The sequence below is a fragment of the Euprymna scolopes genome, chromosome 26, assembly GCF_053919585.1.
Source record: "Euprymna scolopes isolate OS-2025 chromosome 26, ASM5391958v1, whole genome shotgun sequence".
Lineage (NCBI taxonomy): Eukaryota > Metazoa > Mollusca > Cephalopoda > Sepiida > Sepiolidae > Euprymna > Euprymna scolopes.
In genome coordinates, this window is record NC_136507.1 from 20,421,860 (window position 1) to 20,445,957 (window position 24,098).

The 24,098-nt window shown below is 34.0% G+C and overlaps 1 protein-coding gene across 2 annotated transcripts in view; it reads right to left on the minus strand.

The window, feature by feature from the left end:
* LOC145247944 (uncharacterized) overlaps positions 1-1,362 on the minus strand; it is a 677,357-nt gene extending 675,995 nt beyond the window's left edge. The window contains exon 1 of one of the 2 annotated variants that reach the window (XM_080109587.1): positions 525-1,362. In XM_080109587.1, the coding sequence (XP_079965713.1) occupies positions 525-1,007 (483 nt within the window). In that variant the 5' untranslated portion in view covers positions 1,008-1,362. The remainder of the gene's footprint in view (positions 1-524) is intronic. The other variant, XM_080109586.1, reaches the window with a different exon arrangement.
* Between the last annotated feature and the right edge of the window lie 22,736 nt (positions 1,363-24,098).

Here is a 24,098-nt window from a genome sequence, read left to right on the forward strand (position 1 = left end):
TAAAAGTTACACTCTTCTGGACGTTGAAGGTTCAATCCTCAGTGCGGGCGATATTCAAAATACAATTGCGAAATACTTAGGACTACTACCCGGTCATGGCTGACGGAAAGACGGCATGCTACCTCTGTGGATTAGGATTAAATTAAAAGTTCCGTTCGAAATTCCGCGCAGATTTCCGAATTGGATAGAAAGCTTGCAGAGTTCGACAAGATACACCTGAAGAAGGTCGGAGGTACATCAATCGAAACGTTGTGAGAATAACACTTAAAGCGAGAACAGTAGTCCGAAGAATGCAAATAGGGAGAACCAATACTTATCTAAAAAATCTCAACCGTTAAATTAAATTTTTGCGGTAGCTTTTATTTATTAAATTATCAAGTGAAAGTACAGAACAGTCAACAAGCTCCCCTCCCCACATTAAGACTAGCTTTGTAAATAACGTGATTATTTCAGCACGGTCCGTAAACTACAGAAGTACCAAAAACATAAATACAATTTTAGTAAGATTTCTTTGTCCACGTTACCTTTGTGTTGGCCAGTTCGCTAGTTGCATGTCCATGTCGGGTGTCCAAGTTGGTACCTCCGCCGGTCTGTCGATCCACAATGGACAGTCCTCCCCCTAGCCGGTAGCTTTTACTCCTCTTTTCGCTCCCCGCTGGCTCAAGAACTGGAGTCTCCTCTGGTCGTTCGCGTTCGGCCAACAATTGGACGCCACCCGCGTTCTCGTCGTCGGTCTCCTTGCCATGGCCTTTGAAAGGCGACGGGGCCATCTCGACCGGACCACTGTCTTCTCCGTCATTGTCGGTTAACGGGGCTACGACAGGCAGTTTTCCTCCGCCGCTGCGGTGGTGGTGGTGATGGTGGTGGTTCGAGGAATGGTGATGGTGGTCATCGTGGGTGTGGTGGCTCCGGCCACTGACCTCCAACACGACTCCAAAAAGAGAGGAGCAGAGTGTCGCCAAAACCAAGGTAGTCCAGAGAGTTGGAATGGGAGAAAAGGAACGCATTGTTTTTGGTTGTTTTTTTTTATTTTATTTTTTGTTTTAATTTTATTTTTATGGCTTTTTTTTTATCCAGTTAGCATTGATATGTATAATTTTATTTTTAATTAAAAATTGAAGATAAAAAAATATTTTAAAAAAGTGTAAGAGGCCTGTTTTTTTTAAAGACGATTGCAATAAATTATTTAAAAAAATGATTTTTTTCAAATCTATTGAGAAAAGGTAATTAAAATAAAAAATAAAAATAAAAAGCAAGAGTTGGTCTGTTTGCAAATTAAAAAGTAGTTCTTTTCTTTCTTTTTTTTTAGTCACGCTGCATGCACCAAGACACACCGTACGTATATACAAACACAACGGAAATAAAGAATTTCAGTAACCAACTTTACTTATTTATAAAGTAAAATAAAACGTCGAGTTAAAGTCTCTACAATATGTATATATATATATATATATATATATATATATATATATATATATGTGTGAAAAAAACAAACAAAAAAAAAAAAAACGTAAATAAAATAAATAAAAAATTGGTCAAATAAACTTGCTGAACCACGTCTTTTTTTCTGTTTCGTTCCTTCTTTCAGTTTCTTTTTACCTATTGTAAACAAAATTATTTTTTTTTAAATTATTATTTTTCTAAATATATAGATACGATAGATTAATGGAAACAGAGCTTGCTAGCTCGTTCTCTCAGAAAACGTCGTTGCTGAGTGAGTGCGCTACACGCTCCAAGCCAGTGCGTCGTCTCGATGTAACAGGGCTGTTCTTCGAGTCTTGTATTAACAATATAATGGCTGTAAGAGTAGTAGCAATTGTGAAATAACCGTGTTCTTATAAGAGAGAGAGAGAGAGAGAGAGAGAGAGAGAGAGAGAGAGAGAGAAGTTGTGATGGTGGTGGTGAGGTATTGGTTCACGCACGCCTCTCTATGCGCCTATCTTTTCGTCAAAAGTGAAAGTAAGTAAGGTAGAAGGGGAAGCGGGCACTTGCAATAGCGAACCTTCCTTCTGTTTTGTCCAACTGTCCTCTTCTTGGCTACCTTCATCCTTCTTTCTGTCTCGCTTTCTATCTATAGATTATCCAAGCAAAACATTAACCCTCTCTCATTTTTTCCCCTCTCTTCACTCCGTGCATTCATTCCTCTCTCTCTCTCTCTCTCTCTCTCTCTCTCTCTCTCATATATATATATATATATATCTTCGAAATAGTGTTTCATGGTAAACAACTGATAATCCCTTAAAAATAAATTATTACTGGTACTATAGTAAATTTGAGTGAGCAAGTTGATGCAGTGATTGCAGGTGATTGAATGACTTACTGACTAAATAGTTTTCTAACGAATGATAAATAATAATAATAATAATGTATAGTTTTAAAGGTGAACAACTTCAAAGACTATATATATATATATATATATATATATATATATATATATAAAATTGTAATTAGTAAAAACTTGAAGAAAGTGCTCAATAGTATTGTAGAGCAAACATATTTGATTTTATCTTATTACCGTTTTATCTGTTTTGTTACACATGTTTCTGTTACCGAATCGTATCAACGTGTATATAAAATAAAATAATAAATAATATATATGCCGCTCCCCAGGTGGGGGTGCCAAATTGGTTAAAAAGGGAAAATTATTCCCAACTCGCATTTAGGTAAAAATGCACTTTCGTAAATAATTGAATTCATTCAAAACATATCGCTAAAACCAAAAACGAAACAACACACACACACACACACACACACACATATATATATATATATATATATATATATATATATATATATATATATATATATATATATATATATATATATATATATACTAGGGAGGCAGCTTTGCCTGGGCGTAAAATACGCTTAAATATGATATTTTAATTTGTCCAGATTTCGTAAATATTATTATAGAGTCGTGTTTAATTTAAAAAGTAACAGAAAGAGTATTTAGTTGTAATCAGCTGAAATCGAAACTGAAGCATTCAACGCTGGTGACGTTACCACTGTACCAACGTGACACGCAGCTAATACTGAGTAACAATTAAAAATTAAAGATAAACTAAGATGCAAAATATGTAACGATTTTTTTTCAATTTGTCACCGATTTTTAATCCTTTAAAAACAATGTTAACCGGCCAAAGAGCCATAAAAGAACTGCTCTTAAACAATCCAATCATTTGAGGTCCCTACCGCCGGTCTGTGACTTTTAGTTTCGGAGGAGATAGAGTTTGAAAATATGAAGACAGACAGGCAGACAGTGGACAGATCGAAAGACAGACATGTATATATATATATATATATATATATATATATATATATATATATATATATATATATATATATATATGTGTGTGTGTGTGTGTGTGTGTGTGTGTGTGTGTGTATGTGTCTGTATCTGTGTGTGCCGCATCTGACGCAATGTCGTCTTGTTATATAACTTTCCTTCTTTGTTTCTTTCAATCTTTTCCTCCTCTCTAGCAAACATCAATCAGCTCTGTCTCTTTCTTTCTCCCTTTCTTTCCTCCCCTTATCCGTTCATCCTACTTCTCAATTCCCCCTCCCTACTCCTCTCCCCCTCTGTCTATTTCTGCCTATCTACTTTTTCTGTCCCTCCCCGTTCTCTTTTTCTACTCGCTCCCTGTCTTCCTTTCCTTGATTTTCTCCCTTCCTGCGCCTCTTCCCCACACTCTGTCTCTGCCCTCCTCCCCCCGTCTTTTAGTTCCATATATAAATAATTATTTTCCCCTTAGGTCTACTTTTGGTCGCACTTTCTTCCCCCACCCAAAAACAAACACTAACCAGCTCCCCCATTCTTTTCCTCCTTTCTTTCTCTCTCTCTCTCTCTCTGTCTTTTTACATTTCTCTTGGTTTCCTTCCCCTTTTCTCTCTCTCCCTTCTTTGCCACTGTCTCTGTCCCCATCTCTCTGTCTCAGTCTATCTATCTATCTATCTATCTATCTATCTATCTATCTATCTATCTATCTATCTATCTCTGCATTTAAATGTCTCCAACGGTTAAGCAAAGTAATAATACTAAAACCAGTTTTGCGGGAATAAACGTGGCAGAATCAAAAGCAACCGAACGGATGTATTTAAATTAAAGCTAGTTTCCGTGAATATTAACGGCACCGCTTCACACCATACCTCCCAACATTTGAAAAGAATGTCATTTAAAAATAAATAAATACCTCTGTTCCGTCGTCACAATGTTGCATAATGGAATGTGCCCTGACGGACCCATTGCCCTTGTGTCCTCTCGACCTACATATCCCCGACAAACCCGCTTAGCAACAAAATCACACCCCTTCACTGTTAAGATCCCTAAATGCCAGAAAGTTTTCTATTCTAATAGCTTCTTCCCTCGAACAGATGAGCTTTGGAATTCCCTTCCTGCTACCTGCTTCCCTAACTGTACTAATATGTAGAAGTTCAAATGTAACACAAACTAATATATTACGTCCAGGTGATGATATGCATCATGAAGAGTAAAGGTGAGTAAAAAAAAAAAAAAAAAAATAAATAATCTATATATTAATACGGTAGCGTGTTATATATATATATATATATATATATATATATATATATATATATATAATTATTTACTATAATAATTATTAAATACCTACAGACACTATTGTTTCATCCTTTCGGGAATCATCAGTGCAGGATGTCACGATTAACACCGGTCGGCTAGATTCGAACTCGGCAACGAAGCAATTTCTGGCTCCATTAACAAGTACTAAATTCATTCGGCCACCGTTAACCGCGAGAAATATTGTTGAAATTTAAACATTTATTTTTTAAACGCTTTTTAACGTCTGTCAGAGTGATCTAATCATTATATGATGATCTGCGCATGCAAGCTAAATTGACCGACTTTATTTAAACTGATAGTGTTCAAAGATAAGAAACGAGTTTCTTATATATATATATATATATATATATATATATATATATATATATATAAAACTGAATGTGTGTGTGTATTTTAAAAAGCTGATTACATATAATGATAGAAGATGTATCGAGAATCAGGAATGGGTATGATTGATCTGGCAGAATGGTGGTTCATTAAAATTGTGGGTCTACGTTCGCGCTTGATCCACAAAGTATGGAAATAAAAAAATTTAAAATTAAAAAAAAAACCCGTTTACAAGTGGTTTCATAAGAATACTTTGATAAGTATGTTTTAACTTAAATAGGGATGGTATAATAAAATTGTAGGGTCTGCGTTCGCGCCTGGCTTCCATAGAATGGAAATAGGCACAAACATTAATAAAGACGTTTCATATCTATCTGCGTAAGTATACTTTGATAATTATGTTTCAGTTTGAAGAAATATGGTAGAATAAAATTATGGGGTGTTTGTTCGCCCCGACCCCCATAGAATGGAAATATGTCACAAAGTTTAACAAATTTTTTTTAATATAGATCCACAGAATATTGTGAGAAGTGTTTCAGTGTGAACATGTATAGTATAATAAATTATGTGATTTATCTATTTTATACTTTCATAAATCAGAGTCCATTTTCTGTAGGCTGTTTTTGACCTCAGTCAAGGACGGGTACTTTTGCTAGTCTATAACATAAAGCTGACTGTGTGTGTGTGTGTGTGTGGTCACGAGTAGGCTCCTATATGGTTGACTATTTAAAAAAAAAACTGATTATATATAATGATAGAAGATGTATCGAGGATCATGAATGGGTATGTTTCATCTGGCAGAACGGTAGTTCATAAAAATCGTGGGGTCAGCGTTCGCACCTGACCCCCAAAGTATGGAAATAAAAAATGAAAAAAACGTTTATAAGTGCTTTTGATATAGATGTACATAAGAATACTTTGATAAGTATGTTTCAACTTAAATAGGGATGATATAATAAAATTGTGGGTTCTGCGTTCGCGCCTGTACTCCATGGAAATATGGCACAAACTTTTACAAAGACTTTTCATATCTATTTGCGTAAGTATACTTTGATAATTATTTTTCAGTTTGAAGAAATATTATAAATATTATATCGTATAATAAAATTATTTGGTGTTCGTTCGCCCCTGACCTCCATAGAATGTAAATATGTCACAAAGTTTAACAAGGTTTTTAAAAAGGTGTGAGGGTCCACAATAACACCTTAACTTTAATCTTAATTCACGTTAGCTTTATTTATTTGTTTGAGCTGAATCATATTGTGTCGAATCAATTCACCTCATAAATTCACGTTCTCATTAAAGTGACCCCCTCCCCCAAATCGGAACTTTAGACAATTCTCGACACAAATTTTGAATAACTCTGTTTTTTTCCTTCTCCACTTGCACGTAGCTCTCTTTCGAAAATAGATGAATAGATAAATAATAAAAAATAAGAACGTTACTTGTTATCGTGTCAAAAGAAGGAAAAAAATCCTGCTCACGTGATTACGTGTCTTTTTAAAAACATTTACATAACCTTTTTATTTCTATTTATATATCTGTTTAAGCTTTTTTGTAAGAGTACTGGAAGGAATTCAGTTGATTACAACCCTTTTTGCGTGTTCTTTACATTACAATAGTACAACCCTGAATCCGACAGCGCTACACTGCACCGTTCAATACTGTAAAACTGAAACGAAACTGTTCTGCTTGAAAAGGGCGCTTTAAAAGGATGGAGCTTCAATATGATATCAAGTTTGTGAATTTTTGTTCTGATAGAAAGCGCTTGAGAAGAATGTGGCCGAACAACAACTTTTGGCGCCATTTTATATAACATGCCTGCTGAAATTAAAAAGACCGCTCAGTAAATGGAAAAGATATCCCGAAAGATCGGAAAAAAGATTAACTCTTTCGTGTCCAATCTGACGTGCTTGAATAATGACTTGTTGCCAATATATATATATATATATATATATATATATATATATATATATATATATATATATATATATATAGTGTTATAATGGAATAATTCCAGGAGGAAATCCGGATATGAGACCGAAATGTGGTAAACAGAGCAATAACATAAAAATATAACACGGAAATTACATAATTGTCGATGCAATAATTTATTTGAACCTTATGGTATTTTCAAGCATCTAAGCTAGACAATTACATTTTTAATACTGAAATAAATAAAGAAAAAAGAATCGGGCCCCGACCGTCAAAAAACAGAGGGGGTGGTAGTAGCAATCCACTTAATACATTTTATAGAGAGGGTGGGAATTATGTTAGTAGGGGAGGGATTTTTTTAAAAAACAACAAGAACATTATGACACTTAACGACTGTCCGGTAACCCGACGTAACAACACACACACACACCCACACACACGCACACACACACACACACACACCCACACACACACACCTAAATATGCACGTTCTTACCCGTAAATGACTTGACACGCGTTTACTAACCTAGGAAGAAGAGGGAGAAATATACGGATATAGAGAGAAGAAAATAAACTGACAATCGGCTGCGCGTAAGGGAAAGAGAAGAAGAAAGAAAAAAGAAGGAAGAGAGTGACCATCCGCTGCCTGTCATAGCGGATGGTCACTCTCCTCCTTCTTTTGTGTGTGTGTGTGTCTGTTGTTACGTCGGGTTACCGGACAGTCGTTAAGTGTTATAATGTTCTTGTTGTTTTTTTTAAAAAATCCCTCCCCTACTAACTTAATTCCCACCCTCTCTATAAAATGTATTAAGTGGATTGCTACTATCACCCCCTCTGGTTTCGGGGCCCGATTCTTTTTTCTTTATTTATTTCAGTATCAAAATGTAATTGTCTAGCTTAGATGCTTGAAAATACCATAAGGTTCAAATAAATTATTGCATCGACAATTATGTAATTTCCGTGTTATATATATATATATATATATATATATATATATATATATATATATATATATATATATATATATATATATGGTCATTTCTAAATGGGTGACCATTTTGGAATACCAGATAATGTGTATATGCTATTGGCTTATCACGTCTGTCACGTCTAAGTTTTAAACAGCATATGCCAATCTAAGTTTTAAACAGCATATGTCAATCTAAGTTTTAAACAGCATATGTCAATCTAAGTTTAAAACAGCATATGTCAATCTAAGTTTTAAACAGCATATGTCAACCTAAGTTTTAAACAGCATATGTCAATCTAAGTTTAAACAGCATATGTCAATCTAAGTTTTAAACAGCATATGTCAATCTAAGTTTTAAACATCATATGTCAATCTAAGTTTAAAACAGCATATCTCAATCTAAGTTTTAAACAGCATATGTCAATCAAAGTTTTAAACAGCATATGTCAATCTAAGTTTTAAACAGCATATGTCAATCTAAGTTTTAAACATCATATGTCAATCTAAGTTTTAAACATCATATGTCAATCTAAGTTTAAAACAGCATATCTCAATCTAAGTTTTAAACAGCATATGTCAATCAAAGTTTAAAACAGCATGTCAATCTAAGTTTTAAACATCATATGTCAATCTAAGTTTAAAACAGCATATGTCAATCTAAGTTTAAAACAGCATATGTCAATCAAAGTTTAAAACAGCATATGTCAATCTAAGTTTTAATCTGCATTTTCATAAGTTTGACAAGTCCAAATTTTGTTTTTATAATGTGGAAACAGGATCAGCGTATTTGCAGATTACGTGTTCGTGTTTTTTTTCCTACAGAGTTGGAAAACTGGATTTTGTACGCTAAAAACAGTCAACCACCATTTTTTTTTTTTTTTATTAGAAATCTATCTTCATAATATTGTTGCCTCAAACAATTCAGTCGGGTTTTTCATTCGCCTCCAACCCTCCTACACCCACCTTTATAAGCAACTAAAAAAATAACTTATATATACCCCAAACCTCACAGGGAAAGAAAGAAAAAAAAAACAACAATGGCTCCTGATGCACCGATAGAAAGCGCTTGAGAAGAATGTGGCCGAACAACAACTTTTGGCGCCATTTTATATAACATGCCTGCTGAAATTAAAAAGACCGCTCAGTAAATGGAAAAAATATCCCGAAAGATCGGAAAAAAGATTAACTCTGTCGTGTTCAATCTGACGTGCTTGAAGAATGACTTGCTGCCAATATATATATATATATATATATATATATATATGGTCACTTCTAAATGGGTGACCATTTTGGAATACCAGATAATGTGTATGTGCTATTGGCTTATAATGTCTGTTACGTCAATATAAGTTTTAACATTATATGTCAATCTTAGTTTAAAACATCATATGTCAATATAAGTGTTAAACATCATATGTCAATCTAAGATTTAAGCAGCATTTTCATAAGTTTGACAAGTCCAGGTTTTGTTTTCATAATGTGCAAACAGGATGAGCGTGTTTGCAGATTACGTGTTTGTGTTTTTTTCCCTACAGAGTTGGAAAACTGGATTTTGTAAGCTAAAAAAAGTCAACCACCATTTTTTTTTATTAGAAATCTATTTTAATAGTATTGTTGCCTCAAACAATTCAGTCGGGTTTTTCTTTTCTTTAAAACTTATTTGCATGAGAACAGAAAAAAGAAACAGTATTCATCGATTGCTAAACAGAGAGAAAGCGAGAGAGAGAGAGAGAGAGAGAGAGAGAGAGAGAGAGAGAGAGAGAGAGAGAGGGGTGGAGGGAGACGGGGGAGAGGAAAGGGGAGGAGAGAAAAAAGTTATATATCTGTCTGTCTCCATATTTTAAATCTCTATCTTTCCTCCGTAATGGACTAGTGACTTCAACGAGGTTGTTAGATAGTGCTCAATAAAGAGAGAGAGAGAGAGAGAGAGAGAGAGAGAGAGAGAGAGAGAGAGAGAGAGAGAGAGAGAGTTGATAATACTTGTTTATTGTTATGATCACATCACGCTGCTACAAACAGCCACTTGTTTCAATCAAACAACAGATATCATCAGGCAGCGACTTGACTATTCAAATGTTCAATGAATAATGGATTTTAATTTTAGGTAGGAACTCTTTAAAAGTTGGAGTTAAAAAAACCTTAAAACACAGAACTTTAATTATAACATGTAAAGAGGGAGGGGCAATCTAAATAAAGTTAAAAAATTATAATGGAGACAGAATGATTAAGAGGAGAAAAAAAGAAATAGAGAAAGAAAATAAATAGAGAAAGAAAATAGAGAAAAAAAATAGAAAAAAATAAAATAAAAAATATATATATAATATGGAGAAGACAAAAAGAAAAAAGAAAAAAGACATAAAGGGTTATTATAAAGAAAACAAGGGCTAGAAGGGAAAAGAAAGAATGATGAAATATAGTTAAAGAGAGAAAGAGAGAAAGTAAGAATTAATAGGAAGAGAAGCTAAAAATGTGTGGATTTTTTTTATGAACCGTTCTTTTATGGGTCTTTATCCGGGTAAAATAGTTCTAAGGAGTAAAAATTGGGTCAGAATTAAAAAAAAAATCGTTGTACATTTCTCTTAGTTTAGTTTTAATTTTTAATTAGTTCATATGCGTGTCACCTTGGTACAGTGGTAACATCGCCAGCTTTGAATGCTACGTTTTTGCCTTCAGTTTCAATTCTAGCTGATGGCACCCAAATACATTTTTTTTACTTTTGAAATCACGACTCTATAATAATATATACGAACTCTCGACAAATTTAAATATCATATTTAAGCGTATTTTACGACAGGGCAAAGCCGGTCGCTTTCCCCTCTACCCGGTTTTAATTTGTAAAACTCACTATATCTGTCTCAATATTTTCAAATTCTATATCTGCTGAAACAAATAGTCGCAGAGCGGATATAGGGGTCTCAGATGAGTGAATTCAATGCTATAAATTTGCTTTTCGTTTCGATTATTGCTGATGGCTCCCAAATACTATTTTTTTTACTTAGGAAATCATGACTCTATAATAATATATGCGAAATCTGGACAAATTAAAATATCATATTTAAGCGTATTTTACGACCAGTCAAAGCCGGACGCCCCCTCCCTGCTTGTATATACGAAATCTTGACGAATTAAAATATCTTATTTAAGCGTATTTTATGATCGGGCGAATCCGGGCACCTTCTACCAGCTAGTATATACAAAATTTGGACAAATTAAAATATCATATTTAAGCATATTTTACAACCGGGCAAAGCCGGACCCCAGTCATGCTAGTATATAAATTAAAATTGTTTTGTATTTTCTTTTCTGTATTCAATTGTGATGTACAGATCAACCTTAAAATGGCCGAAACTGTTTAGAATTCGAAAGCTACGAACTTTTTTTGAAAAATGTAAAAAAAAAAACAAACAAAAAACAAAACAAAAAAAACAAGAAGGCAGACGATAGTGAAGCATACGGCTGTAAAATACGATATAATCACTCGGACATACCAGTTCTCGTTAAATAAACGACGTTAAGCAACATTGAGTCAGGTCAGTGCCAATATTTAACCGATAAACTCTTAAACTACTGCTCACATAACACAGCAATTAAAAGGAAATAGTAATCATACACCAAGGATGTTTTATAACGAGTAAAATCTTTGTTTGGATGGATGAACAATGCGTACGGAAATATATGGGTAAATTGAAATGCAAAATTCTTATTCCAACTTGGCGGCAGATTTCTATTGCTTTTGCGCATGCGCAAATTCTTTCATAGCTTAAAGTGGTTTATTTTTAAACCTTCCTTATCCGTCTATCAGTAGCTCAAAGAGTTGGAAAAGCAGTTGGTGCGCTAAATGTTTTGGTTTCGATTCTAGCTGATGGCATCCAAGTCATTTTTTCTAACACTTGCGAACTCACTACTATATATTAGGTACAATATAATATTCAATAGAGAATTAGCTTTGTAATAATAAATATTAAATCTGTATGAATTAAAATATGTTTAAACGTATTTTACTGCCGGGAAAGATCTTTCCTTCGTTAGTATATATATATATATATATATATATATATATATATATATATATATATATATATATATATATATATATATATATATATATATATATATAAAATAAAATTTACAATTAATTTTACCAAAATGATCCAAGATGGTAAAACTAAAGTATATTATAAATATTAAAGAATTAATATTTATCAACCAGATGTAAAAGCTGAATAAAACCAAACAGGAGATAGAGCTTATAATAAGAGCAAATAGTTAACAAAACATGTTAAAAAAACACAGGATCGGATTTTGCTTGCAATATTTGATGAAACTACAAGTAACTCAAAGATCTTACTTGATAACAAAAAGTGAAGCATTTTGCTAAATCCTACCCTCTGATAAGAAGGAAAGTATTTCTTCGAAACTCCTCGGATTAAAGACTATCCACTTATTTAGTGTTTCATTTTCAAATTAAATATGTTTTTAACTCTTTTTCAAAGTGTTTTTGAACACGTTTTATTAATTATTTGCTCTTTTATATACGATATCAAAACATCGTTAAACTCACTACTCGTTCAAGCAGCCGCCAATAGCGTAATGGTTAGAAGCCTTGACTGCCGTATAAACGGTCGGGTTTCAATCCTTGAAAGCTTGAGGTAGTTGCCTGTCTAGCCGCACTGATGAGCTGTGAAACAGCGAAACAGTACTGTATGTGGATGACTATATATATATATATATATATATATATATATATATATATATATATATATATATATATATATATATATATATAACTGCTATACTAAGGATATTGAGCAGTTTTTCATTATCATATGTCAACTCCATCGTTACCCCAACAAAAATTTCAAAAATATAAAGACGGATGAAAACACGAAAATGTAATCGCCCCCACCCCCCAAAAAAGAAGTACATGACAAACTCTCCACCAGATATTTCGGCAGAAGGGATCCGAAAAGAAACTATTCTCCTGATATTGAACACCTTTTTTACTATATACCAGTTTAAGCGAATTTCTTTATGCTGTCTCAGTCAAGAAAGATTTGTTATTACGGTCTGTTGCAACGAGAATAACCTGTAAGTAATTCAGTTTCCAAAATACCAAAGTAGAATTTGTGTTAACCGAAATACACGTTTTTATGTTATAAAAATGATGACTTATGACTTATTGTGTTATTAAAAGGAAAAAAAAATAGCAGTTACGATGTTAAAAAAATGTGAAAAAAAAAACTGGTAAAAAAACGTAAATGAAATTTTTTTTTGTTATTTTAAATAAAGAATCGTACTTGCATTGGATTGTTTGTTTATTGTAAGTAAAAATCAACTGGACCACGACATTAATTGCGAAATCACGTTGGAAAGTATCTTATTTAAACCAATTCCAAAAATAATGCTTGAAATTTTGTGTGAATTATTTTTAGTTTTATTATCTGCCGAAAAAGAAAAAAAAAAGTTGGCGCCCAGGGGAAATAACTGAAACCAGTTCATAAAAAAATCGATGTCGGTAAAAAATAAATTAAATTAAATATGTTATCAATATAAATTAAATTTAAATAACAAACTTAAATAGAACGCTTAAAACAATTCTCTCACTATAAATAATAAGTAACATACCGCTATTTAATAAAATCGATTTTCCTTAATTTGATATGCAAATGAGGTCACCTCTTAATTGTATATTTTGCAAGAATCATACTATATATAGAATTGCATGAAATAATAAAGTAATTAGACTTTTGTATGTATTAATCAAATTGTAAACAAGCAAACAAACAGACAGAAATACGAATGTATAGATAAATAAATAAAACTGCAACAAATAGACATGCAACTTTTATGTTTAGGTTAGGGTTAGAGTTAGGGTTAAAAAATTAAAACCTCAAAAACAAAACAACAACTAAAAAGATACAGTGTAGTTTAACATCCACAAACAAATTAATTCTTTTTCTTTTTAGAGAATTCCGTTCGTGCAACGAAAGAGATAACAAAGCCCAACCTCTCCGATGTTAAGAATGGTTTTCTAAGTTTGCCTGGAATTGTTAAACGGCAGAAGTGCAAAATAGTGTTGTAAAAAATTATCCTAAATAAATTTATTGGTAATGAAGAAGCTTTGTTCTTTAATGTCGAAACTAATTGACTGTTCGGTAATGGCTCGGCAATTTCCGGTCTGTTCCGTAATAGCAATTGGAAACATTCCTGACGATATGGGTCCGAATTTTATAGAAGCACATTTTATTACTGCTTATTTTATTTTATTTATTTTACTCTTTTTCGTCTCAAACGTTTTATATTATTAGTCAATAATTTCTCTATTATTTATTTATTCATTTATCCATTTATTTTACGCCAAACATATTGCCATTCGGATGTAAAGAGCTACTTTGTGAGATCATCAGGGAGCTGTGGGGAAGTTGAGCAGCATTTCAACTTCTGCATGTGAATAAAAAAAGAATTCATTGATTTCAAGTTAGAGAGGAAAGGAAAGAGAGAGAGAGAGAGAGAGAGAGAGAGAGAGAGAGAGAGAGAGAGAGAGAGAGAGAGCGGCGGCTAGCGGGGAAAACAAAGAGAATTATAAAGATAAATATATAAATATTATCTTAAAAGTGTTTTTGATTTTTATTGTATAGAAAAATATTCTACATTTATAGGAGGGGGCCCTTATCAGCCCGAATGTTTCGAATTGCTATTTACAGATAAAACTTAAAATGGCCAAAGCAATTTAGAATTAGAAACCTACGTCAAGAAAGCAGGAAACAAGGAGGGAAACTCCACAGTGTAGCAGTCCGAGGGAAGAAACTATTAGCATAGAAGACTTTTCGACATCATTTAAGAACCTCAATGATGAAAGAGTTGGATTTTGCAGCTTATTAAAAATGAGAGTATGTATGTCGAGGGAGTACAAGTTCTATGAGTTCATCAGGATATATTCCGTTAAAGTACTTATAAAACAAGCACAGAGATGCGACATTACAGCGATGGGACAGAGGTTGAAGCTTGATCGATAGTGTGGGGTCTACTAAATTTGAGACTTTTGTTTGAACTCTGTCTGAGAGTAAGGGACCAGTTGTAGATGCACCAGGCCAGATGTGGCAACAATAGTCCATACATGGACGAATTATTACTTTTTAATGATATAGGATACTCTCTGGTGTAAATAATTTTCTAACATGGCCCACATTTTTTGCAGCAGCCGTGGCAATGTCCTCTATGTATTAGTTCCAATTAGTTTGAAAGATGGGCTACCAGCTAGGTTGTTATTTGCCATGATAATCGGTAGTTGAGAAGGATTTTTTAGTCGTTTAAGTAAAGAAACTAAACCTTAGTGAGACATGTGAGTATTGGGCCCTTACGATAGCTAGCGAGTAGGTCAGCTCGACAAATATGCAAGTTTGTGCATTTAAGCTTGAAGTATTCGAGGAAAAAATAGTTTTGAAAAATAGTAAACATTTGACAATACTAGAAGTTATAAACAATTACAATCGGGCCGAACTGAACGATAACAATAATAAGTAAAGACAATAACAAAAGTTGGCTCCGTTTTGAAAACGTAATAGATGACGCAATTGAAGTTTAAGGGACAAAGAAATATTTCATGATATTGATGATCAATCGAGTCAAGAGTTTGAGCGCTTCTACAGAATTTGGACGAGATTTTGTAGTCAATAAATAGTTTTAGATTAAAAACAATAGTTTCGACTGATTTTTTTTTTGTCAATTCGAATTTACAAATATAGATTCCAAATTATGTTGTCGAAATTCCCTGAATATTACTGAATTGTTAAACCAAACCACTTTAATCGTGTTAGCAGGTGAAAAATTGCAGCCATCTTGTTTAAATCAAAACCAAAAATTACCTCCCTTTTGAACTCTCCTGTTTCTTACGATCGTTTTCATCAAATTCTATTTTATTTTCTTTAATAAATAATTTTCTACCCTATCGAATTTCGTAATTTTTGGATATAATCATCTTAAAAATACGACGAATACGTAGATACCACAGTTTTCATGTAAAATTCATTATGTTTTCGAAAATTTCATCCGATTAGTGTAGAAGCGCCAGAGTTTGTTTTAGTTATTGAGTGGTGGGCTTAGTGTTGGGATATTTTTGTGTACGTCCAAGAAGCGAAGAGAATATTTACGTCACAAGACGTGTTATATTGTTGGTTCCTGGAAAACGCCGGAAATAACCTGAACGATTATTATTATTATTATTATTATTATTATTATTCTTTCGTAGTCTAAATAGAATATTAGGAATTTAAACTGTAGAATTTAAACATAAACCAAGCAAATTAGGAATTTAAACTGTAGAATTTAAACATAAACCAAACAAATTAGGAATTTTAGCTGATAATGATAATAATAATTTTGGAATTCTTATATAAAGAAAAATACGTAAAAAAAGTAAGGCTATGATTCTTCAATGTTGTGTGTATTCATGACGTAATTAGAAAGGAAAATAGAGGTTAGTCGTATCAGAGAGTAGTTAGTCGTATTGACTGTCTAGTGTGATTTTTGAAAAATTTTATTGTCTGTAAATGGCGTGAGTAAATTACAATTCGAGTTTTTTAGACATGGCGTCGGCGAGTAATGGAGAAGATAAACAGCCCATTTGAAAGTCAGACTTGGTGAAATAGACACATTTAAAAGCGATTCGAGTCGGACTTTATGAAAATTGTGGTTGTAGTGAAATGGAGAGATTAAAATGCAATTAGAGTTAAAAATTTGATAAGTGCATAGAATTAAGTTACAATTCGATGCATACATTTTTTTTTTAAGAATTGGCACCGTTGTAATAGCTCTAAACACCCGGGGAAGCTGTTGTGCCAAGGTATATAAAAGCGTGCTACTTTCAAATAAGAGAAAACATCTGGAATAAAAGTTGCGTGAAAATACCACCGAAACTTATTGGCCATTTCGTTGGGATGAATCTTCATGGCAGCTTTCAGCAGATCCGTCAAACAAGACCCAAAAATGGACAAGGTATGTTTTAACTATGAATTGTGACATAAAATTTTTTTTTTACATAGGAATCACCACTTATCAAGGCCAAGAGGCCACTCAAGGATAAGGGTTAAAGAGTGTACAGTAGACATTGGACAATATAGTAATCATTAGTAATGAAAATTTGGTAAATTTGATAACATATAGAACGGCTCATCCAGAACTTATTTACGTTAGACTTGAACACAACCATATTGTAGTCAGCCGGAAAGCAGGAAAACGGAAGACAATTCCACAGGCGTGCAGTTCCAAGAAAGAAGCTTTGTTCATGGAATCTACGTTTAGGTTTAGGCACAGATAAAGAGTGGGGGGGGAATTATTGATAGTGTTTACAGCTGGACGAGTGTTTCTTGTGAAAGTTTGGCGAGGGGGGACCATAGATTGAAGCTCAGTTGAACACCTTCCATGAAAATAACGATAAATCAGAGACAAACTCGCAACATCTCTTCTGTGAGATAGAGGTTGCAAGGAGGAGAAAAGGACATCTCCTACGAGGCTACGAAGTCTATTTTGAACTCTATCAAGGCAGGACAAGTCCTTTCTAGCAGCTCCTGCCCAGATGTGGCAACAATATTCCATCCTTGGACGTACCTGGCTCTTATATAGAAAGAGAATAGCATCAGCAGTGAGATATTTACCAGATCGATAGAAAAAGATCCCACCAAGTTATGTATTAGCGAAGAAACACACACACACACACACACACACACACACACACACACACACACACACACACACACACACACACACACACACACACACACACATCTGTCGAAATATGATTTTTTTTCAATTATATTTCACCTTTTATTTATACTAATCCTTAATTTATAAAGCTCAATATAATTGTAGAGCATATAACAAACAAATGACAAAAGGTCTATATTCCAAATTTCGTGATGTTGACCATCTTACAATTTATTCCTTTAATTAAGTCAGCATTCACAATTCTTGTCTTGTTTCGTAGCGCAAAATCATTCACTTAATTATTATATAAATCAATGGATCTATTTTGCCCTTAATTCCTCAGAAGAAATAGTAACTATCAATATGTTAAAAGAAAATAAAATGTACTTGGGCATGATTATAAAATCCGAAAATTGGAAGAAAAGTAGCAATTTTCTTTTATTTGAGCTTTTATTGCGTCATTTTGAATTTTCAAGTAAAGCCACCAAAATGAAAACCCCCACAGAACTGTTATCCGTCTATTTGTTGTAGAGGCTGTCTGTTGTAAATTGTTATATATTCGCGTTGTCGAAGTGTATCCATACATTATATACACGTACATATATATATATATATATATATATATATATATATATATATATATATATATATATATATATATACTCGTAAATATACACACACCCCGACTACACAACAGATGTAAAAACTAGCCAGGAGAACTTGGCAGCGCGGCTAGACCCAACAAATGTTACAGAGTAATTATTTACTATGCCTCCCCACGGGACAGAGTTAGACACCAGGGTCGTTTTTTAAAGTGGAGAAAAGGTACAAAACTAAAAAAAAATGTCTCAGTCGTGAAGGATTTCTCCCCCACCGAAAGAGAACAAAACAATGAAGTGCAGCATCTGAAGAACAGATATTACACTTTGATCTTGACCAAAAGGCCAAGGATGTTACAGAGTAGAACGATAAAATTCTCGCCCTAAAGAAACCAATACTACAGCTTTACTGTAAGATTTTATTGAAAAATCAATTCAGATAACTTGATTAGAGCTGACATCTATTCAATGTAGCCGCCTTCAGCCTCAATCAATCAATTCAGATAACTTGATTATGTAGTAGAGCTGACATCTATTCAATGAAGCCGCCTTCAGCCTCAATCAATCAATTCAGATTTGATTATGTAGTAGAGCTGACATCTATTCAATGTAGCCGCCTTCAGCCTCAATCAATCAATTCAGATAACTTGATTATGTAGTAGAGCTGACATCTATTCAATGAAGCCGCCTTCAGCCTCAATCAATCAATTCAGATAACTTGATTATGTAGTAGAGCTGACATCTATTCAATGTAGCCGCCTTCAGCCTCAATCAATCAATTCAGATAACTTGATTATGTAGTAGAGCTGACATCTATTCAATGTAGCCGCCTTCAGCCTCAATCAATCAATTCAGATAACTTGATTATGTAGTAGAGCTGACATCTATTCAATGTAGCTGCCTTCAGCCTCAATCAATCAATTCAGATAACTTGATTATGTAGTAGAGCTGACATCTATTCAATGTAGCCGCCTTCAGCCTCTATCAATCAATTCATATAACTTGATTATGTAGTAGAGCTGACATCTATTCAATTTAACCGCCCTCAACCTCAATCACTGCCTCCTTACGAGTCCGGAACTGGGAGCATGCCTTTTCCACAATCGCCGGGGTGGGGGGCTCGGTGATTACTCGGCGGATTGCGGCGATCAGGCTGGTTTTTGTGTTGTGGGAGATCACGTTGGTGATGTTCCTGACGCATGACCAAACAAAGTAGTCCAACGGGTTCAGGTCGGAGGAGGAGGGGACTAGTGAGAGAAGGGTTCAAAATCGGAACACTCCTTCTGAAGCCAAGCCCCTTTTGACTTTTGGGGCGGCGCCGAGTTTTGGTGCCGTCATTACTCGTGTCAGCGATGCGGTTCGAACCTGCAGTTAGAGACAAGAAAAGGTTGTTGATATACCACATATGGAGCCGAGGACCAAAGGAAAAAAAGGTAAAAAGAAAAAACAAATCTGGTTGATTATCACCACACACACACACACACACACACACACACACACACACACACACACACACACACACACACACACACACACGCACACACGCACACACGCACACACACGCAAACATACACACACACGCACAACGTAAAAAATAAGGTTTTAAAAATAGAAGGAAAACGATGTGACCTTTTAATGAAAAAAGAAAAAAAAAAAAGAAATGTATGCGTCCTAGTTTTTCGTTTTGTAAGAAAAAAAAAAGAGAACATTTTAGTTTAATGACTTATACGTTGATCTCAACTATTATATAAAAGGGATTTGTCGATATCTGTGTGTTAGTGAATTCGTATGCTGTAGACTCGTAAACGTCTGGACCGATTTCTATGAAATCTCACATAAATGTACTTTATGTGGCTGGCAGTGTTCTTAGATATATATATTTTTTTTATCGAAATGTCTTTGATAAGTATCGATAATCGAAACAATTCGACGAAAGGAGAAACAGGTGATTTCGACCAAAGTTAACATCTTACACAACCTAACATTATAAATGCATTTAAAAAGTTTTATTACCACACAAGCCAAAATACCCGACATATAAAATCTACAGTAGGTTCTTTGATATGACAGAGCTGCGTTTGAAATTAATGTTTCTCTTTAGAGCACAATTGAAGTATAATACTTGACATTTGCATTTTAAACTTTAATTTAAGCCATAATATAAAAAAAAGATATTTACATAAGTTCAACAGTAGGTTCTCTACGGTGCAATGTAGACTACAATGTATTGTGAATTAAATCATGGCGAGAGGTATGTGAGCTTTCTCTTGATGTACCGCGATAGGTCCCGAACTAGAGCAGCCGATCAATCGATTTGATTGAAAAATGGGCGATTTCACCGGTTTCGATGAAAATAAAAATATGGAAGTGTGAAACGTTCGTCGATCCATCATTCAATCCTGGACAACGTCGGGTCACCCTGCTAGTATAATATAATTGTTATAAATTATGATTGACATTGTTGGAATTATGAAGAACAAGTTTCGTTTGGTTGGTGAAAAAGTGAATAAGACTCGTAATTGGGACTTATCGTTGTAAATTGCAAACTTATGATTTTAAATGTCAAATTGTTGTGGCTGTCTGTTCAAAAAATCAGTCATTAACTAAGGAATAGAGATTTTTCTTAATGTGTTTTGAATTTTTTTGGCTTTAAAAGAAAAAAAAAACATTGATAAAAAAAGAAGAAAAAGAGGCAATCATCATGTTCTGAAAAATATATTTTTTTCTTTTTACGATTGTAACTGAATGTCGAAAGTTTTTTTTCTTAATTTATGGACAGAAATAATGTTTTTATTTAGGGGGGAACGTCTAATGATACACGTCTAATGTTTTTATTTAGACCTGCCATGTAATTGTGTAACGTTACCCATTTTTACACACAGGACCCACACGTAGTATGCAGTCTACGTCGCAAGTAATATAGGGCAAATAATAACTCAACTCCTTCTTTTGTAACACTACCACCTATGGCAACACTTCAAAGGCCGTAAACAACTAAGTTCTCTCTGATTCTCTCTTCTCTGATCTTGATCACATGGTACAATGATGAAAGAGGTGGCTGGTTAATTTGAATACATCTAAAACCAAACTTTTAGCTTCACATCATCAACGCTCTGATCCTCGTCTGGCATCAATTGAAATGAATGGCTCTTGTCTTAGGGAGGCTCCATGTTTTGACAAGCTTCTAATTCTGATCTTTATTCCTGATCTGAGATGAAAGACGTACATCAAATCCGTTGCCAAGGTTGTTGGAAAAATAGTGGGATCGTTCTACCGCTTCAGTAGATATTTCACTGTTGATTCAATTCTCTACCTTCATAAGAGCTAAGTTCGTCCATGGATGGAGTACTGCTGCCACATCCGAGTAGGAGCTGCTAGAAGCAGCTTATCCTGCCTTGATAGAGTTTAAAATAGACTTCGTAGCCTAGTGAGAGATGCCATTTTCTCTTCCTGGCAACCTCTTTCCCACAGAAGAGACGTTGCGAGCCTGTTTCTGCTTTATCGTTACTTTCATGGCAAGTGTGCGTCTGAGTTCAAATTTATGGTCTTCCCTCGCCAAACTTTCATGAAAAACAGTCGTCTAGCTGAAACCACTGTCAATAGTTTCTTCCACTCTTTATCTGTGCCTAAACTTAAACATAGATTCTATGGACAAAGCTTCCCGGAAATAAATGTTGTCATTTAAACAGAAAAAAGTGAGCCTACTTATTCCTTGTTTTGATCTCCTTTGCGATGAAATCTACAACGTGTTGGGCCCAAGTGTCTGCGTGTTAACATGTGTTTATATGTGCGTAAAATTACATTTATTGAAAAAAAAAACAAGTTTTCCACCATGTAAAGGGTTGTTGCTTGTGTGTATGTGCGTCTGTATGTCCAGCTAAAAGTAAAAAAAACTACAAAACAAACACCCACATAGTTGGTATATTCTTGACCAGGATTGCCCCTGATCAATAATATCTAAAATTTAGAAAATAATTGTTAATTTTTGGGGGAGTCAACAGCATTAGATTTCATCGAGGAAGGTGTCGATTTTCAGTCATTTTGTTTACTAACTAGCAGGCCACTCGGCGTTGCCTGGTCATAAAATACACATAAACATTATATTTTAATTCATCCAGAAACTAAGACACGTGCATGCGAACATCATGTTTTTTCTAAACAGTTCACTTCTTGTAAGTAAAAAAATGTGCGATCTGAGATCGAAACCAAAACCTAAAGAGAGTGAGTCAAGTACAATAACTATTAAGCCAGCTTGACACAATATTTAAAAAGTGTTTTCAAGCCTACTTATTCTTAGCATAAGGAATCTGTCATGTGAACGATTCACGCATACGTATTTGTGAAACAGTTGACAAGGAGATAAAAATAGGGTGACTTCTAAGTAACAATTTTTCAATTTTTACCTCTTAGCAGCACTTTTATCCGGATGAAAACCGATAAAAAGTGTTTCACGTATCTGAATACCCTATATACCAAATTTAAAGCCTGTATATCCAAAATCCGTTGAGTATATAGGTTGAGAAGTGTCCTTACACACACGCCCACACATTATCACTAATCTCAGGGCCACTAAACCATATATAATAGTTTGTTTGGTTTGACATATTAATTCGAGTGTGAACTTACACATAAAAAAAAACTATTAAAAGAAATAAAACCATATTTCTTCACCGAAGAATTTAAAACCCTTGCCCTATCCACATAAGTGCTGTCCAAAATAACTAAACAGGAACAAAGCGGATATGTACATGCCGACTCATTCCTTCCGGAAGCTATTATATAAAGAACAGGTGTCTGTGTGTCCAGTTCGAGAGAAATTGTCCGTTAGGATGAGAAAGAGGGGGTTGGAGAGAAGGAAGAATGAAATGAGAAAGAGAGATGGATAGAAAGAGACAGGAAAATAGAGGTTTTAACAGATATATATTGCACATTTTCCCCCCCAACAACGTCAGGTAGCAATGCTACTTTACCAATAATAGCCATTGGCTGGATACACCTATAGAAGATTGGAGGTTTTATTGGTCGAAACGGTGTGATAATAACACCAAAAATGAGAACAATAAACCAAAGTAAATAATGCAAAATATCAATCCGCATAAAAAAATTTAGAAACATTATATCAAATATGTACGGACCGGATTTAAAACAAATTAACTGATATATATATATATATATATATATATATATATATATATATATATATATATATATATATATAAGAAGCTTTGTTTGCGTGTGTGAGTGTGTGAGAGAAAGAAAGAGAGAGAGAGAGAGAGAGAGAGAGAGAGAGAAAGAGAAAGAGAGTACCCCATAGATTTCACAGCGTCTGGGCCAGATTTTAATTAAATTTACCATGAGCACACTTTGTGTGCCTGGGAATGTTCTTAAATAGGTTTAGTATCGGCGTATATTCATTAAGTATCGATAATCGATTCTCACAAAAATCCAGTGAAAAATACATATAAAATCAACAATAGCTTCTTTGATATGATAGGGGCAATTTAGACTAAATGCATTGTGGAGTAGGACCCTGTGGAGAAGCATGTGAACTTGCCCCCCCCTGATACACCGTGATGGGTCTCCAACTAAAGCAAACAATCAATCGATTTGATTGAAACATGGGCGATTTCACTGATTTCGGTGGCAATGAAAATATGGAAATGTGAAACATTCGTTGAAAATCATTCAATCCCGACCTACGCCGGGTCTCCTTGCTAGTATATATATATATATATATATATATATATATATATATATATATGAAGTGTGTTTGAAGGCTTGTCAATGTAGGAATTATTCAGTCATTGTAAACAGATAACTGAACAATTCCTGCATTGACAAGCCTTCAAACACACCCTTTGTTCGATAAACAATTCTTCAAGCAAACTACGACATAGTTCTTTTATATATATATATATATATATATATATATATATATATATATATATATATATATATATATATA